Source organism: Amblyomma maculatum, chromosome 3, assembly GCF_055883805.1.
Source record: "Amblyomma maculatum isolate TAMU_Amacu chromosome 3, ASM5588380v1, whole genome shotgun sequence".
Classification (NCBI taxonomy): domain Eukaryota; kingdom Metazoa; phylum Arthropoda; class Arachnida; order Ixodida; family Ixodidae; genus Amblyomma; species Amblyomma maculatum.
In genome coordinates this window covers 22,251,074-22,270,614 of record NC_139346.1, presented here as the reverse complement: position 1 = coordinate 22,270,614, position 19,541 = coordinate 22,251,074, and the positions used below count along the sequence as shown (strand labels likewise).

The window sequence follows — 19,541 nt, the reverse complement described above, 5'->3', positions numbered from 1 at the left end:
GAGGCACAAGGCGAGCCAGTGGCCGTCGCGACCTATATCAGCGCCTTATCATCGTTATTATTATCATCATCAGTCGGACTATATCTATATGTAGGGGGAAGGTCTCTGCCATATGTCTCCAATTCGCTCCGTCCTGTGCTATCTGCTCCTACTTGATCCCAAGGAACTTCTTGACCTCCCGCGCCCACCTAACTTCCTGCCACCCCCTTCTACACTTTCCTTTCGCTGGAATCAAATTGGTTACCCTAAGCGACCATCGGTTGTCCTCAGTTCGCACTACATGCCCTGCCCATGTCCATTGCTTCTTGATTTCTAAAAGGACGTCATTAACTCGAGTTATTTTACTGATGCACTCAGCACGCTTCCTATCTCTCAACGTAACACGTACCATTTTGCTTTCCACGGCCCTTTGCGTTGTCCTCAATTAAATGCTATATCGAGTAGATTAATATGGAGGTTTCGTGATTCTTGATAAGTGTCGAACTAGAAGTAGTTGTGCCACCGCTACACGATTATATCATCCCACATCACCATGTTTTGGCACCACCGTCGCCAGAAGGATATTGCAGGAATGCTACTAATGAACAAAATGTTTAAGCTGACTTGGCTTAAGTTATGGGTTTGTTATTCACGGTAATATTATTAGTTCCTGTATTGAATTCCTGTTTCAGAGGAACATTAATTCGCTTTCAACGAGACCGGTGCTAGTCGCTTTTGTATTGCTCGAGCCTTTTGATGTTAAGGCAGAATGCTCAGCTAGGAGGTGTGTCATGATTAATTAAAAAAACTAGCGCATGGAACGAAGACAAAGACAGAAAAAGGGCGAGCGCTGTCCTCAGCGTTTTCAGATAAGGGACTGCTATCTGAGGATGTTGGCTATCCTGTCTTTTTGTATATCCTTGTCTTCGTACAATGCTCTAGGCATTTTATTATACGTTTTTCAACAAAATAATTTGTCTATATTAAAACTCAATAATGTTTCAACAGTTCTATTGGTCTAATTTCTTTCCGTAGTGTGTGCTACGAGAACGCAGCATCCGGGAGTGCACATCGCCGCTGCTGCTAGAATTTCTCGACAATCTCAGTGGAGTTCCGTATAGCTTTGTTCGCTCGACATGCTATTGATGTGACTTCAGCGGCTGGAGAACCAAATCAAAAGCAAGGCTTAGTTTCAGAGGCTCTAACTTAGTAACTAGCGTCTCATCAATGGCATTTCAGTCGACAGATAATCGGCTTGCAGGAATTCGAAATGCCAATGTGACAATGGTTTTAAAAGCGTTGATCTTCTCACTGGTTCTGTGAAAACGAATGGCCAAAATTTTCGGAGTCCTCGAATACGGCGTCTCTCATAGCTTGAGGCGCTTGGAGACGCTAAACCATACAAAACAACCAACCAAATCACGATGTGCGGAGCAGGGCTGCTGCTCATAGAGCAAATTTTTCTCCTGATTAGGCACGCAGACATTGATTTGGCAAGGCAGCCTCGAGCATTTATTTGCGAACAGCGCTGTGCCGAAAAGCACTTTCTGCTATGATAGTCGGTGCGTGTTTAACTGAAAGAAGAAGCACCGAGCACTTGTCTTTGTCTCGCGTCTTTGCATTGGCGTTTCCTCTTTCATTAACACACAGTGGCCTCGTAAGCTTCAGGTTTCCCTTGGCTGGGTGGTAGTATAGACGGAGCTGTAGACGTAGTTCTGTTACTTCGTAGAGCGTTGCCCTACCAAAAGTATGAGATCGTGCCTTCAATCCCCGCTGGTTTTGCACGATGTATTTTGACTCTGCTCGACAGAAGCGTAAAAAAAACGCTTAACTGAGCTGTTCTGCTAATAGGTTCCTGTTTCTGGAACTGGAGCGCTAGTGTGGGGCATCAGGTGCAGGGACACCGGAAGGCCAATGCGTTCCTACTTATGCTGCCTCGTATTTGTCCTGTTGCAGCATACAAAAAGATGTCAGTGCTAAAGAACGCGGCAATACCGCTGCAGCTTACTGAGGGAAAGCTCAAATATCCCTAGTTCCCGCAGTGGGGTGCATTGTGCGTGCTTCCGTGTCCTTCACTTACCAAAATTTTCAACTTCATTACTCTCGCATTTTCTCGTACATAATAAAAAAATAAATGTAAAAATTTTTTATTTTGATTTCTAGTATTGCAAACATGCTGCGTATTTTGAACGCGCTTGTCTTGATTTTTTTCCTAAGAATAGTTTGTAACGCAGCTGACTTAAACTCGAGTTACACTCAAGTAAGAACTTGCGATGTGGCTTTACCCGTTTTTGTACGCCGCGGTAGATTATTAGAGATATTACCAGTGCCTCTCTTGTTCTACTGTCAGCCAATACTTTTGTCAGAAGCACTGCTCTACGTGTGTCGCCTCCTGGCCTCTTTCTAATGCCCCGTTGAGGAGGTTCCTTGGCGAGCCTAAACCAGACGGGATGCGCCGACAGGCGCGGCCGGTAACTTCGTTGTTTCAGCCGACGAACGTGGAGCTGATGCACGAGCTGGACGAGGGTTTCCGCACCACGCACGAATGCCTCACCAAGGCCAACATAGGGTGAGACGCACTGCTGGCTATCAATCGGCGGCGCCAAACAAGATCTATTCCACGAGGCGTTAATCTCATTCCTGCTAACTTGAGGAAAACATGTTTTGTCAAATTGCATTGTGGAATAATTATCATTACTCCTAGATGGCAAGTTATAGTTAGCAATAGGTACTTCTGTATAAGAATAGAACCACGCGAGAATTCTAATGCTGCCTTTAATTAGATGATTTCATCCAACTATACACTGTGGCAGAAGGGGAGGCTGTGGTTCGCGGTGAAATAAACCACGACAGCGTAAAAGGTTTGACTTAGCCCGCCGCACGGCCTGTAAAGTGCAGCCCTGCTAAAGGGAGCCGCTTGTTTTCTCGCCTTTTCCCTGGACAAGATTATGCGAGAACGCTACGCACAAGCATTTCAATTCAACCGAAACTGTCATGCTCTCATAAATGAGGCCGCATGGCACACCGCATAGGTGTCCTAATGATTTGTGTGCTTTAGTACTGAGCCCAAGGCCGCGGGATCGAATCCCAGCCACTGCTGCCGCTTTTCGATGGAGGCGGTAAGAAAGACCTTTGTTGACTATGCGATGTCAGTGCACATTGAATAACCCCAGGGGGTCGAAATGTTCGCAGGCCTCCATCATACGGCATTCCTTATAGCCCTAGTCGGTCTGAAACGGCAAAGCCTTCTAAACCAAAATACACATTATGATTATCTGGCCAAATACATTCACTACATGGAAAAGGACTCTTCCATATCCCTTCAGTTAAATCGCTCCTGTCCATTTGATCCCCACGAACGTTTTAATCTCCATCGGCCACTTTACTTTCTGCCGCCCAATGCTATGCCTGCCTTTCCTTAGTACTTATTCAGTAACACATAGCGAGAATCATTTATCTTTGCCTCTTTTTCTGGATAGGAATTCTTCGGATGCAAGAACGTTTTCTTTTGAACACAAATGGCGCGCAATTCTCCAATTATTAAAAAAATTCCATCTCGTGTCAACAGAGTTGCAAAATCACATCTGGGATGAGGAGTGAGTCTGGGCACAACAACCGGCAGTAACACCATCACCATAATGACATCTAGCTTTCTGCTGTGATTATTAGCCATCACCTCTCTTGCTACTGAGGCAGTATATAATCGACACTAGCCTCACACTACATATTGATGCAGTTCAACCAGTTATAACTACTTTGAAAGTTTATTGTGAGCACATCTATTACGCTGACTTTTATTTTATGCACCATATTGAGTTCCAGATAGTGTTGTGTAAGCAATTATTCATGGCTCTTGCTACGGTACAAGTTTACTGTTCAGTTTCTAAATAGTTCTGTATGGTCGTGTGTCGCATGCTGCTACAAGACGGATCATTGTAATCTTAGTGTTATTTTTATTCCAGCTAAACTAATTGCACTTGATCTGAGGAAAAGTCCGGCCAGGTTTCACGTTTTTTACGCAAAACTTTTCTCCGTGTCTCTGAAGGTGCCTGAAGTCAGTTCATTAAGCGCTATGAAAAACAACTAACACAGAAGCGCTCAAAGCAAAAGGACAATACAGCACCATCTTCTCAAGTCCTCGGATCACTTTGGCGGACACCCGTTTATTGCAGCAAACGCCGCCATAGCTGGCTGCTTACAGCTATAAGAGAAGAAAGTTCTAGGGAGTCAATACACCGAATTACCAGGCAACACGAATGACATATTTCACAATAACCCCCGCAGCGAACAAATTGTGTCTAGAAGTATTGTGGCAAGAGGGAATACTTCGAGAGAAGATGTATATTCGATACATCAAGGGGCTATCTTCTCCTAACTGCGAAGTAGATTTTAAACGCGTTGTTACATAGAAGCCCAGTATGCATGTTGCGTCCAGTGTTCTCACGGAAATTGAGTGCAGTAGCAGCAGCTAACCAAGTAATCAATATCTACAAAAGTTATAAAATACTTGTTTATTAAGTTTTATACAATAGAAGTGTTTAGATTGTATGCTGCGTATTCAGTCTGACACATTCATATATAACCCCGCAGAGAAGTGGTGAACGGCGCCCAGAGTCCTTTGGGATCCGCGATCTTCACCAGTGGATTGATGCTATGCAACAAGGTAGGTGACAGCACTGTGAAAATCACTTTTCTGTTTCCTGAATTCTCCTACAGAGTATTTAACAGAACGTAAAAGCGACCACTTAGGGAGCTTTCATGAAGCGATGCTAGCTGGGTAATCCGCCATGATCTTGTCGTTCGCAGCAGACGACGCAGAACGTTATTGCGACACAGCCTCGTCTACGTGGTCGTGTAGTGCGCGCCTTCAATGCTTGCGCGATCGAACAGGCCGACTGCGGGTTCTTCACGATTCTAAAAATACGTCTGCACGAAGGCGAGGTAGCAAAGGATCCTCTGGCAATGCCGACGCGAATGGCTTCCACGGGCCAACACACGCGAGATCGACGCCAATCCGTGCAAGTAACAAACTACTCGCCAGAACTGAAATCATGAATGTCGGTGATGTCGATGGGCGGCCAGACGCATAATCCAGTAAGTCGTTCGTGCTTGAAGAGGCGTAGCTCAAACAGGTCAGCGTCGCACTGCTTTGCATTCCTGATAGAGCACCTGATTTTTCGGGCACAGAGTCGGCGCATATACGTTCCTCGGGAATCTGCCGACAATTGCACGCACGTGAAGGAAGCGCACGAAAAGCCGCGAGTTTGCTCAGTGGACCGTTGAAACTACAGGGCACTTGCTCAATTCAGCCTGGTTTCACTGCCCGCCATCTGCTGCCAGCGACATCATCATGGAGGAATACCCAGCATGCATCGCTTCATGCAAGCTCCCTATAGTCACCCAGCGCATCTAACTCCGGCGCGACGTGCGCACCACTCGAGGCGTCGAGCGCGTCAGGAGGGAAGGAGCACACGACGGCGCTCCCAGTGCTGTGAGCGTTGTCGCGAATGGACTCTACGCGTCTTCCTCAATCACAAATGGCACATGCAAACAGCCAGACACATTGTGTGTGTAAAATGTAGCAAAATATGCATGAATTCACCTGCTGGAATAAATTTTTACGGCTACCCAAAGCGGCATTGGGAGACGGCACAATGGCCGCATTGGATTCGGCTTATTCGTCGCGAAAAGGAAGTTTGCGCTCCGTTTTTTTTTTTACCCACACCATGCGATAGATACGCGCTTGTTAAAGTCTTAGAATGCACAAAAAAGATAATTCTTGGCATCTGTCTTAACGCTGCACTTACATGAGGTTGGATAAAGGCGACGTATCTTCGTTCATTGCATTTGCGTGGCAGTGTATGCTGCTTATTACATTATGTTTACCTCTGCAACGAAGATGGCACAGGTAGTGGAAATTAAGAAGAAGAAATGGACATGGGCAGGACATGTAGGGCGAAGAGAGGATAACCGATGGTCGCTGAGGGTAACAAACTGGATTCCAAGGGAAGGAAAGCGTAGCAGGGGGCGGCAGAAAGTTAGGTGGGCGGATGAGATTAAGAAGTTCGCAGGGGTCAAGTGGATGCAGCTAGCACAGAACCGGGTTAAGTGGAGAAATGTGGGAGAGGCCTTCGCCCTGCAGTGGGTATAATCAGGCTGATGATGATGAGTGCCTTCAGCGAAATCCAAGACATGCAGCAGCCATTTTGTGGGAAATGCAAGCTGTAACGAAGAAGGGCACCCGTCCTACGACCCAAGTATTTTTCCCTCAGCCTTCAAAAGAGCAAGTGCAAGTGGCTGTTCCGGACGCTATCACACGCATCATTTTAATATGTTAGAATGCAGCAGTAATCCGGACCGGTTGATTTATTGGATAAAGTTAGCAGCGCAGTAGTCAGGATGCTAAACAGCCAGCAGATAAATGTACTGCTTACCTTTAATTAGATGGTTTTCGATGGCGCACTGATGATTGTTTGCTCAACGCACCAGACTGTTATTTCGACCTCATCACAGAATATTATTTCTTTCACGTCGTGCACATAGCCTTTCTAAAAAAGCTTTATTCCGTACGTGATCTTTGCGCCTCGAAAAAAAAATTTTCAGCTGCATAATAGCTCCAATTCCCGCCTCTAGAATCAGCGGCACACAGATAGCAGACGCCATCCGCGCGGAGACGCGGAGAGGCGGAGGGAGCCTTCCTGACAGAGATGGTGACTGGTCGTGCGGGGCGCTGAACGCATATTTGCCAGTTGCGTTCCTTAACACATTCAATAAATAGAATGATAGTATATTTAATTGATCTAAAACAATATTCAAGATATGGGGGGGAAAACGGCCATGATAGCAACTGCTACCCCCCGTTTTAAAGGGGACGCTCCTATATTCCATCTATCCATCCACGGTGGCGGCGCCTAGCGGGTGCAGGGTACTTATACACCTCAGCGGGCGCGGATTAGACCGCTGGAAGATTAGACAGCTTTTCCGACTCCATTGTAGTAACCTTGTTCAAAACAAAAGGGTTTCTTAGGTGTGCGGTCAGTTGTTACGAATTTAATTCTTTTTTCAAACCATTCCACTCTCTGATAGGTTTAGCGAGTGTGAATACGCCATGGTTAAAATGTGTCCTGTGATTTGATCTGCTTGTGTTGCTTTTTTTACTGTTTTTAAAAGTCGGCAAATATAACTTCCCTTGATGGCTGCTGCAAGCGTAATGACGTTTGCGCCACCCGACTGTTCCTCGAGTCATTACCCTATTTGTGGCCTAGGCTAGTAGTTCATCTCCTCGCAATTTCGAGCACTAGCGTTTAGTTTTATGGCAATGTGCCTTTATGGAGAGGATTACCGCGTCGCCCACGCGATACGCCACAGCTGTCACTTGCGAACCTTATTTGCTTTTTTCAACAATAGCTAAGCGCTCGGAAAATGCCTGAAAGTTCTCACAAATGGCGTATCTAGTAAGGCAGCAAGCATGCATTCGATTTATTTTAGCAAAGCGAAGCCTGTATATAAATTTTATTATAATTAGTGGCTGCTATCCGTCCTTAGGAATGGCCTAACTTTAGGGCTTTCAAGCGTGAATAAATTATAATGATGGCGGTGAATAACGCAGGTATAATCTGATTTTGACATTTACAATAGATTACAGAACACACCGCCAGGATACTGGCAAGCTCCCCTACCTGGCAGGCAAAAATATCTAGTCTAGGCTATGCGAATGGCGTGTATTCAAGGGATTTCATGGATGTACCAAAACCCCATATGCGTCGGAAATTTTTGGTGGACGTGAGGTAAAATATGTGCACGAATGTACAATCTTCTTAGGGACTGGGTTTGGCAGTCCTGCAGTCGAGACTGTGAAAGACGTTATAAAAAAAAAAGCTTTCAATTGGGCTGACCTGGCCTACAAAGAAAATATAAACCCAGCGGATAATATAACAGGCTTGTTTGGCAGCTGTCGAAGAACCAAGTCATGAGCGGTCTCCTCCGCGCTAATTGCGAAGCTGGCGAATTTCAAACTAAGGAATGGTAATTGTCCATTACCATCTAAAACAACGTACAATCAATAGCGTGGCTATGAACACTCTTCATAAATCTGGTAACATATCTTGTCAGAATCAAAGTGACAAGGAAGTATGCCGGCTCGTTCAGCACTAGAAAATGATTATAAAGCTATATGGCAATAAGTAGAGAATCGAGAGGTTCGCACTGCATGCAAGAGCGCTTTGGTAACAAGTTTTTAAGTTATTTATAGAGGCGCCATCAGGACACATCGCAAGCTTTTTAAGGTACGTTGATTATATATACACACATCGGCATTGGCAGACAGGCGCCTTTCATTTTCGGAAAAACTAAATGTATGCCTTCTCACTGGCGCCTCTCCAATTATCCATGTCAATAGTGTTATTTGCCTGTTATTTTTGACCTCCGTGGTCCTTTATGTTCGAGCCAAGAGGCAACGAGGGCTGCAAGCGAAATTTCAATTATGCTGGTAAAGAGTATACTCACGGCACTCTATCTGCAGTATCTAGCACATTAACTACTTTTCGACACAGCTGTAAACGCTGGTTTTACATATCAAAGATTATTTTTTACTATGTTTCACTTAACCCATTACTGATTTACTTCCTGCAGGTAGACAACAACGAGCGTGCGAAGAGGTTTCACAATCCGTATCACGACCGTTTCTTCGTGACAGTCCTGGGAAATGTCTTCTTCCCGGCATCGAACGTAAGTCCTTTCCGCTCGTTCGCAGGATTATATTCGCCAGAATGAAATAATGCGTCTGGCTAGCATGACTTCGCTCGATGGGTTTCCTATAACACGCTTGTATTTTTCTCGCAACGTTCACTAGGCCCTAATGCATGGCCATGCTACTGGGCAAGTGGCTGAGTGAGCGTTGCTATTTTGTCGATTGAGGGAATGGCCTTCTCGAATGCAGGACATGTTCAAGATGAGCGGCAAGGGCGCCTTGCGGAAGGCGCTGGCATACGCCATGCGTGGGGGCTGCATGGAGGACAACGACGTCGAGCGACTGATGAAAGAACGAGCGACACTGCGCTTCGCCGTGCCCAAGTTCTTCAGCCTACGAAAGATGATCGCAGTGAGGGATATTACTTACTACCTACTTACCATCTACTAGGAATCTTGTTGGATTATGGGGTTAACGTCCCAAAGCGCCTCAGACTATTAGCTACGCTGTAGTGGAGGGCTGCGCAGATTTAGACCACCTGGGAGTTTTTAGCGTGCACCTACGTCGCAGAGCCAAGGGCGCCTTGCTTTTTGCCCCCATCGAAAAGCAGCCGCCGCGGCTGGGATTCAATCCCGGATCCTTTGGCACAGCAGTAGAGCTCTCTAACCACTGCACCATCGCGGCTGGGATACCAGGAATCTCCTATCTATTACTGAGCCATGATTGCGAATTGCCTGAAATTTGTTTAAGGCTGAATAAGTAAAAGTGCTGCTCTCCAAACTGCTCGAAACGTTGTGCTCTCGTACCCAAAAACCACCGGAGTACTAGAGTTTGCAGAGAGCTTTTGAAGGAACGGTCAAAATCTTGCCGGGGAAAACATTTGGGTACCGCCGACTGCTCTATGGCGGCTGCCACCAGAACTGGCGTGATACATATTTCTCTGGTAGATGGGTCTAGTGCAAACTGCGCGTCTAGGGTCGAAAAGCAAGCCGAACAATAATGGACGTCTAGTATGGGGTGCACATATGTACTATTGCTTCATTGAATAGGTGGTGGTTAATAGTGTAATTGGTTGGCTTATTGATTAGTGAGAAGTTACTGATGATTAGTGCATGAAGTCAAAGTTGTGGGGACGAATAAATCACTTGCGTGTGTCGCTGAGCTGGAACACATGCGATGACCTGTGGCTGATGGTGCACGACTGCCATGGAAACTTCGTAAAACAGATGTCGAGGATTCTAGCCAAAAAGAACGCTCAGTATGAGGCATACAGGGGGTAGGAGCAAATGCGACATGCCGAGCCGCGAGCCGTGCGCCAATCCATGAGCACGGTTTCGCGTCTACTCTTCAGGGGAAGATTAAGAGTCCTATTTTTACTGCGAAAGCAATACTACTCCCATTTTCAGCCCTTCGCATAGTAACAGTCGGTAGGCACATGATGGCTATGACGTCATACCAGCTGCGAGAGCTCGGCTACCAAGTCGAGTTGTCGGGTGGAGGCGGCGGTCAGTAGGCGCAGCGCGCCGCGTATGAGATGAGGACGTCACTGTGACGTCATACCAGCTGCGAGTGATGGGCTACCAAGTAGAGTTGTCAGGTGGTGGCGGCACACGGCGCGCTGCAGCTCGAGCCGCACTGCTACCGAGTGGAGGCGCTGCTGTCACCTCTTCTGTCAAAGCTGAGAGGAAAAAGAGGAAAGCAGCACTGTAATGGATGCTAGGTCGCGAGCTAGGGCACCGCTACGAGCAGAAGGCGTGAATCGGCTAAGTATTCGGCGGCTGGTCCTCTTTTTCTGGTTTCCCCTGCGCATTTGCGCCTTTCACCTTGTTGATAACGCTCGCAGATAGATCGTAACTGTAAAGTGATGTCGACGCAGTCTCCCGGCCAGGGGAGCTACCCTTGGTCAGCTTTCAATATGCCTCACGATCTACCTCTGGAAGCGTTAAAACTATCTGGCGTTCCAAACATTCCTGGGGCGCTGGTGCCCAAGGCTGGCGGATTTATCAAAATGACTAACCCCGGGACTGTTCGAGCTGCTCTCCAGGCAGCCTCTTCCCTGTATGACTCGATCACAGAAGTGAGGCAGTTTGGGCGTGGCGGAATACTGTGCCGATCTCTCGACCTCAATTGCGTTAAGGATCAGCTTAAATGCAATTAATTTGGATCGCTTCAGGTGAGCAGCTTTATCCCTACTCATCTTGCATGCACAAAAGAATTGGTCCGAGGAGTAGACTCTTCTTTAGCTCCAGCTGAGACTTGACCTTCTCTCGGCGGCTGGTGTGGTAGCGCTGTATCGTTGCAGCCAGGAGGTTAATAATACGCGGGTACCAACAAAGTCAGTGATTGCCAAATTTGCGGGATCTTCATCCCCATCAAAGATAAAAGCACGGCTATTGATATTTCGTGTGGATCCTCTTGAACCTAAGCCACTGCAGTGTACTAATTGCTGGCGATATGGCAACAGTGCTCGTGGTTGTAAGTCCTCCGTGCGGTGTTGCAAATGTGGCGATGGTCATCATTCGTAATCATGTCCGCAACAAAACGACAAATGCTGCCCACGCTGCAAGTTCCTTGGAGTGTCCATCTCGAAAACAGGAGCTTCAAATTCTAGAAGTAATAGATAGAAAACACTGTTCGCGTCGTGATGCTGTAATAGCAGTTAAAGAGCGATTGGACGGTTATGTAGGTGTGTCAGCCCGATCAGAAGTGCCTTTGGATGCATCAATCTCAAAGGCGATAATGATTTCAGTGGAAGCCTCAATGACTAAAATGGTCGACCGATTAGTTGCTACTATCACAGAGTGTTTTTCTAACGTTCTGGCTGTTCAGCTAACGCAAGCCCTGCACTCAGGAACAACCCTTTCATAACAAACATGCCTTCAGAAAGGTCTCAACTGCTTGAAAGCACTACTGTTGCTTCGCCTCACAAGACTACTCCTCCAGATGACGATGAAGACATTAATGATGCAGAGATGGTGGAACCGGATGTAAGAATTTTAAAACCGTGTGGGTCTCCCATGTCCAACCATTCTTCTCTGCGGTCTCAACCAAAATCGAACATAAACATCAGCATGCATCAAAGCCAAAGGATAATATTTTGGGGCAGGCAGTTGCGGCTGCCCAGATTTTGCAATCATAGGGGCACGAAATGTTATTCAGTGGAACTGTTCTTCAATTCTAACAGCTTCAACAGATTTAGATTACATTTCTTCTCAGTATAATCCACATATAAATATTTTGCAAGAAACTTGGCTAACAGGCCAAACCCATTTCTATTTACAAAATTATCATTCATTCCGACAAGATCGCCAATCAAAAGGAGGAGGTTTAATTATATTTGTCTGTACAAAATTCTCTTACAGGGCTAAGATTTCTTTCCAGCTATGTACTATAGATTGTGAGTTATTGGCCCTAGACTGAAATTCCAGTGCACTGTACGTTTTCCTTAGTGAATGTTTTTTTTCCATAGCAGTGTACAAGATACAAAAACCTCTAGATCTGCTATTAGTTAAATGTCAAAACTCAGTTCTTCTGGCTGGTGATTTCAATTCGCATCATGTGTCATGGGGCTACAAGACAGATAGTTGTGGCAAGCGTCTTTGAGATTGAGTAGCACATATTAGATTTTCCTGTAGAAATTCGGGTTCGGCCACTTTCATAAGAAAACACAATCAATCTGTGTTGGATTTAACTTTTACCTCTCCCGGCCTTTTCGTTAATAATTTGTCGACACTTGATTGTGGCACCTCTAGTGGCCACATACCGATTGCGTTTGATGTTAGTCGACCTGTAACTTCAGCGACTTCTCAGTTGAAGTCATTTATTACCTAAAATAACTTTCATTTAACGGTACGCTCTAATCTTGAGTCAGTGACTAACACGGATGAAGAACAAAAATCAAAATGCTTATGCTCGGTGATTGAGGATTGCCGTGAGAAGTCTGAGATCTTGGTACGGAGCTCAAAGGGGAAAACTTCAGCTATTTGGTGGAATGCTGATTGTTCCCGAGATTGAAGCCGTAGGAAGACGACATGGAAAAAGCTTCTCCACAACCAGTGCCCGAAAAACTGGCATGATTATAAGTTCATTGCAGCTACTTTTAAACGTACAGTTGCAAAAGCGAAGGACGAGTATGATGGTAAGCATTTTGATTTCCTGTCCAAATCTGGCAACCGAACTGCTCTGTTTGGGATTTTACGCTCGCGGAAAAAGATTCCGCAATCACAAAATCCATATTCCATTATCCTCACTCCCCGTGAAGCAATAGACACAATTGAAACAATTGCCAAAGAACTGGAGAAGCGTTTCTCGTCTACACTTCCTTCATGCTCGAGATCTGTAATGCCAATGGATACAGTTAATTATAATCCTCAAATTTCCGTTTCTGAGCTTTCTCCTATAGTTATTAGATTATCAGCCGCTGCTCCCGGTCCTAATAAAGTAACTTCAAAAATGTTAAAAATTCTGTTTGACGAGTCACCTGAGACGTTATTAGAGCTAGTAAATTATTCCATCATACATGCTTGGATACACCCAGAACGGAAACTTGCCAAAATAATTCCTTTCCTTAAAAACAAAGGCGGTGCCTTTGTCATAGATAATATTAGACCGATTGCATTCACATCAAACATTCTAAAATTAATTGAAAGCGTCATACGAATTTCGGACTTCATGAATCAAGAAAATATTTTCAGCCCTTGTCAAATTGGTTTCCGTCAAAAGTGTTCCATATCTGGAATGCGCATGCTGATATCGAGAGTCGAGTCCTTTTAGCGCGGCCCACAAAAAATGCACGCTGCCTTGATAACGCTAGATATAGCCAAAGCCTATGATAGTGTTGAACATAGCATTCTATTGCAAAAATTAAGAGCTCTTCAGTTTCCACATTATTTAGTAGCCTGGATATCTGAATTCCTCTAAAGCCGAGAGTTTTACTGTGCATTAAATGGCATTTATTCTGGCAGATGCTTCCATTAGTTTACCCACGTTTACGTGTTCCATTAGTTTACCCACGCACGACGTCAGCGAAATGGGTCTCAGGTTTTCCAGGTTTGGTGGTTTACCTGGCTCGGGTTAAGGACTACATTCACTCTCTTCCATTCTTGTGGAAGGCTTCTGGTTTCCTGTATTTCACCCATGTATTTTGTCAACGCCGAGATTGATTCATCGCCTAGGTTTCTGAGGATGGTGTTTGTGATTTCATCAGATCACGGAGCCGATCTCAATCTGAGGCCGATTACCTCGGCTTGAACCTCTGCTTCTGTGATGGGAGCATCTATATCAAGATTGGGTTAGCCCGTATATTTTGGTAGCATTTCGGCTTCTTTTAGCCCATGTATATCTCGAATAATTTTTCAATGAACTTGTGATCCATCCCTTCGAATGCGTGCCTATAGCCCTGATTTGATTGATCTTTGCCTTAATTTACGATTTGTCCGGATCTAGTAGGTGTCTGAGGATGTTCCACGTCTTCTATGTCGTCCCATCTGCCACAACAGTTTTGTTCATTTAATTTTATGGCGTTATGTTTCTATCTCTTTGTTGTGTCGGAATAATCCACTCCTAATGTTACGGGTCTACCTCTGGGCTTTAAACTTCTTTTCTAGGCCCCATTTGTGTTCCACATATGTAAAAAGTGGCTGTCTATGTTTGGTGGTGCCTCCTCATCCTCAAGGGTGGCGGATGCTTTGGCCGCGCGCTTCTTGAGTTGTTCCGACCATTTATCTATGTTGGTGATGTTTTCAATAACTTCGGCCTCTTTATTCTGGTAAATGTGTCCCATTCTGTGATCTTGGGCTGTTTAAATAGTCTTGTTTTGGCCCCCTTACCTAACGTGGACGCTGTGATGAAGTGGCCGTTTTCTATATTTTGCTCTGCGTTCTTCCAGTCGGTTGTTTCCGTGTTTTTGGTTGAGGTTTGATCGGGAGTGGTGTCTTTGCTAACGCTATTGCTTTTCATGCTACTTTCACCTACCTCAGTTCAGTTCAGTTCAGTTCAGGCGTTCAGTCGTGTCCGACTCTTCGTGACCCTAGCGACCATGTCACGCCACGCTTTCCGGTCTCTCACTATCTTCTTAACATAACATAGCTTCATCTGCAATGCCTCGAGAATGCCATCTAACCATCGCGTTCGCTGCCTACCCCTTCTCCGGCGACCCTCAACCTTTCCCAACATCAAATCTTTCTCCAGCGACTCCTCTCTTCTCATCAGATGACCAAAGTAGCTGAGCTTTAACTTTAGAATTGACCCTCCAATGAGCAGTCAGGGTTTATGGTCGACAATATCGACTGATTTGATCTTCTGGCAGTCCAAGGAACTCTTAAGAGTCTTCGCCAGCACCACAATTCAAACGCGTCAATTCTTCGGCGGTCAGCCTTTTTCACAGTCCAACTCTCGCATCCATACATCACAACTGGAAAGACCATAGCATGGGTTATACGGATCTTGGTTGGCAGACTAATGTCTCTGCTGTTTACTAGGCGGTCAAGGCTAACCATTGCTCTCTTTCTCAGAAGCAGGCGTCTCCTAATTTCATGGCTGCAGTCTCCTTCCGAGGTAATCTTGGCGCCCAAGAAGAGAAAATCTGTCACAGCTTCCACTTCTTGTCCATTGATGCTCCAGGACTTGATAGGGCAAGACGCCATGATCTTCGTCTTTTTAATGTTCAGTTTAAGCCCAAACTTCTCACTCTCTTCTTGTACGCGCATCAGAAGTCTGTTGAGATCCAATTCACTTTCTGCCATTAAAGTGGTATCATCCGCATATCTAAGGTTGTTGATGCGTTTTCCAGCGATCTTCACTCCAGCTGAAGACTCGTCCAGACCGGCCTTCCTCATGATGCACTCTGCATATAGGTTAAATAGGCAGGGCGACAGTATGCAGCCTTGCCTCACCCCTTTCTCAATCGGAAACCAATCAGTAAGACCATGCCCAGTTCTGACTGTGGCCTCTTGCCCTTCATAAAGGTTCCTGAGGAGACAGATGAGGTGAATTGGAACTCCCATCTCTTGGAGAGCTTGCCACAATCTGCTGTGATCTACGCAGTCAAACGCTTTCGCATAATCAATAAAGCAGAAGTAAATGGGTTTCTGGAACTCTCTTGCTTTTTCCATGATCCAGCGAGGGTTGGCAATTTGGTCTCTAGTTCCTCTGCCCTTGCGAAACCCAGAACCTTGTATCTTTCTCTTTCCCCCATACCTTTTGCCATCCTCCTTTCCTCAGCTATTTGCAAAGCCTCTTCAGATAACCAGTTTGCTTTTTTGCATTTCTTTTGCTTTGGAACTACCTTAGTAGCAACTTCTTGTATTATATCACGAACATCAGTCCACATCTCTTCGGGCTCTTTGTCTTCTAGATCTAATTCTTGAAATTGATTGCTCACTTCCACAGCATATTCTAATGGAATCTGATCCAGATCATACCTGAAAGGCCTTCTAGTTTTCTGCGTTTTCCTCAATCGAAGCTTAATTTTGGCAACAAGAAGCTGATGATCGGTGCCACAATCGGCCCCAGGCCTTGTTTTTACTGCTTGTATAGCGCTTCTCCATCTCTGCCGGCAAATATTATAATCGATCTGATTCCTGTACAGACCGTCCGGTGAAATTCATGTGTACAGGCGCCTCTTGTGCTGTTGAAAATGAGTATTCGCTATGGTCAGGTTGTTTTCTTGACAGAACTCTACTAGCCTCTGCCCAGCTTCATTTGGCTCACCAAGACCGAACTTGCCTGTAATTCCGGATATTTCTTCACTCCCGACCTTAGCATTCCAGTCTCCTATGAGAAAAACGACGTCTGATGATGGGGTGCGGTCTAAAAGGCATTGTAGGTCCGCATAAAATTTCTCAACGTCAGCTTCTTCAGCAGCAGTGGTCGGTGCATAGACTTGGATAACTGTTATGTTGAAAGGGTGACCTTGGATCCGAAGTGAAATCATTCGGTCGTTTTTGGGGTTGTACACTAGCACTGCTTTGCCCATTCTTCTGTTTACTATGAGAGCGACCCCATTCCTTCTCTTGGATTCGTGCCCCCAATAAAAGACATAATGGTCGCCGAAGTCAAATTCTCCCATTCCGGTCCACTTGAGCTCGCTGATACCCAAGATATCAATGTTCAATCTGTCCATTTCTCGCTTGACGATATCCAGTTTACCTTGCGTCATAGATCTTACATTCCATGTTGCTATGTGATATATCTCCTTGCAACATCGGACTTTCCGGTCGCTTCCCGACACATCCACAACTGAGCGTCCTTTTGGCTTTAGCCCAGCCGCTTCATTCGTCCTGGAGCTACTAGGAATCGCCCTTTGTTCATCCCCAGTAACATGTGGGACGCCTTCCAACCTGGGGGGCTCATTTTCCGGCGCCATATCGATAATGGTATTGTGACTGGCCATAGGGTTTTCTTGGCAGGAAATACTGGAGTGGGTTGCCATTACCTTCTCCAGTGAATCACATTTTGTCAGAACTCTCTGCCGTGACCTGTCTATCTTGGGTGGCCCTACACAGCAGAGCTCACGACTTCATCGAGTTTCGCAAGCCCCTCCGCCACGACAAGGCAGTGATCCATGAAGGGGTTCACCTACCTATTTTGTTCCAATGTTTAACAATGTATCTGTGCGATTCTGTTTCGCATTATTTCTATTTTTTTCATAACACATATTGTGCTTTGTTCGTTTGCTGCTTTTTTGGTACCTTGTATCTTGTTGCGCACTCTTGAACGTTTATTGTATAATGATAATTTAGTATTGTTTTATCTTTTTGTTACCTTTTGTTTTATTGTTTTGCTCTATCTGAATCTCTTCATTAATGCCCGTGCACTCTGAGGGCAAAGAATAAATCAATAAAATAACGCGGGTATACCATTCCCCGCCTTTTATATGATGCCAGAGTGATGTGGTCTAGGGGCAGTACGATCGGAAAATGGTATCGGCTAATTCAATACAAGATTTCGCCTTCTCTAACATAATTAGACCTCATCGCTCTTACCCATCTCAAGAAACGAATGCTCTCATTACTAAAAGGTTGCGCATAGTTATATTGTTCGCTATCGAATAAAGCATGTCGTTCCTTGGCGCGGCGTTTAGTTGAGGAGAAGCCATAAAAGAGCATTCTGACCCGAATACAAGACAAAATGGACACACCCCGACATATCGCTTATGGGACTAAAACAGTGCTGTCAATAGCGGCGTGCGTTCGCTGCGCGGCATGCCGGATGCCGCGCACACCTGCTGCTGACCGAACGACGGTAGTCGCTAATCAAAGGGTTCGCATCTGCGCTGAGTAAACTTGCTGCATTTAAAAGGCAATAAACTCCCGTTCGAGCCACCCAAAGATGTCATCGGACGGACAAGTTAGAGTTCCGGTCACAGCGCCTGAAGGAACCTGGCGAATGAGCTGATCATTTATCACAGCCGGCATTAGAAAGCGCTGCGGCACGGTTTGGCACGCTGTAGCCCCTTACATTTACAATTGACAGCACGTGGACCTCTGTGCGACAAATTGAACGTGGTACACAGGCAATGGCCTATCTTCGAAACAAATTATAGTCAATTTAAAGGAGAATAATAGTCATGAACGGAATGATACTGATAGGGAGGTGTAAGGCCGCAGTGGCCCTTCCTTTAATGTTTCGGCGCGCGCGCCGCAGAAAACGGCGATGGAATGTTCTCCAAGCTACGAGAAAGCGACGCAACCGATTACGTCATCTCGGCCACCGCGCTGCGCCTCCTCGCCCTCGTGGCCATGCGCGGAGTCAAGCGTGCATTCCCCCGCACGGTCCCGGCCCTCCTCCTCGCTTCGCGCGGGAGGGCCGCCCGTGCTGACCATGTTAGAGAAAATTCGTGGCCTCTCCAGAAGGCCAAGGAGGAAGGCATAGCTTTGGCTGCGCTAAGCTGTTTTCCGTTCCTCCTCCGCCCCTAGAAGGTTCGGCGCTGGCTATTTAAGAGCGCGCCGCGCAGTTACTGACGCTTCTGGTTCTGATTCGATTCTCGCTCGGAGAAGACAGCGTAGCAAGCAGGCCCCGACTGAGAAGTCGTAAAAAGAGCGATGCGCTCGTTTTGCCGTGAATTTTTAGCTCAGTCTCTTTTGTAAAGTGTGTCGCCTCTTTGTCTCGTGTAACTAAGTTGTTTGTACCCTGTGCTTCGTGTTCTTGTTATATAAAGTTAATGTTCGTTTTGTTACGGCAAGTTCGTCGGCCTTCGTCTCAGTGTATTTGCATGTGAACTACACGTCGCCTGCCGAATCGAGGAGCACCTTGGAGAGGTGTGGAAGATTCGAAGAAGAAGAAGAACTTGACGTTTTACTGGCGCAGTCGACAGTACGATTCGGCATCTGCAGCACTCCGCAAGCCCAGCCCGTTACTCGAGCCGTCGCAACGTTATCGGCGCTCACCGAAGTCTGCCGGCCGTTCAAGGTGGAAGAGCTTCGTCGTGTGCAAGGACCTAGGGACCCCAAGAGGAGACGGTCAGAGGCAGCGGCGAATAGGAGTGCCCACCAGCGAGGAGCGGCGCGGCAAGGAGGGAGCAACCGTTGCTGAGGTGCTGAGATCTCCCGGTCGTTCGGGGTAGGAACTTCACCGTTGCGTGCAAGGACCCAGGGAGCCCCAGCGGTGACGGTCAGAGGCAGCGACGATCGGAAGTGCGCCACAGCGAGGAGCGACGCGGCGAGAAAGGCGGAACCGTTGCTCAGGTGAGCGGGATTGCTTGCGTCCGTTGGTGTGCGTGGCTCAGGCATTAGGAGCGGGAGGTGCGCGGTGTCGACGTGTAGTTAGTTAGGTTAGTAAACATGAACACCAGAAAGTCAGTGTTTTCCGGATGGACCAGTGTGTCCGTTAGAGTCCCCGTAGCCTCACTGAGACGGAAAGATTGCGTAGCAAA

The 19,541-nt window shown here is 46.3% G+C and overlaps 1 protein-coding gene across 1 annotated transcript in view; it reads left to right on the top strand.

The window, feature by feature from the left end:
• Positions 1–19,541, top strand: part of LOC146194329 (uncharacterized) — a 327,933-nt gene that overhangs the window by 206,778 nt on the left and 101,614 nt on the right. Inside the window, exons 22-25 of the mRNA XM_084597350.1 lie at positions 2,442–2,548; positions 4,570–4,646; positions 8,615–8,706; positions 8,918–9,079. Coding sequence (XP_084453476.1) covers positions 2,442–2,548; positions 4,570–4,646; positions 8,615–8,706; positions 8,918–9,079 — 438 coding nt within the window. The remainder of the gene's footprint in view (positions 1–2,441; positions 2,549–4,569; positions 4,647–8,614; positions 8,707–8,917; positions 9,080–19,541) is intronic.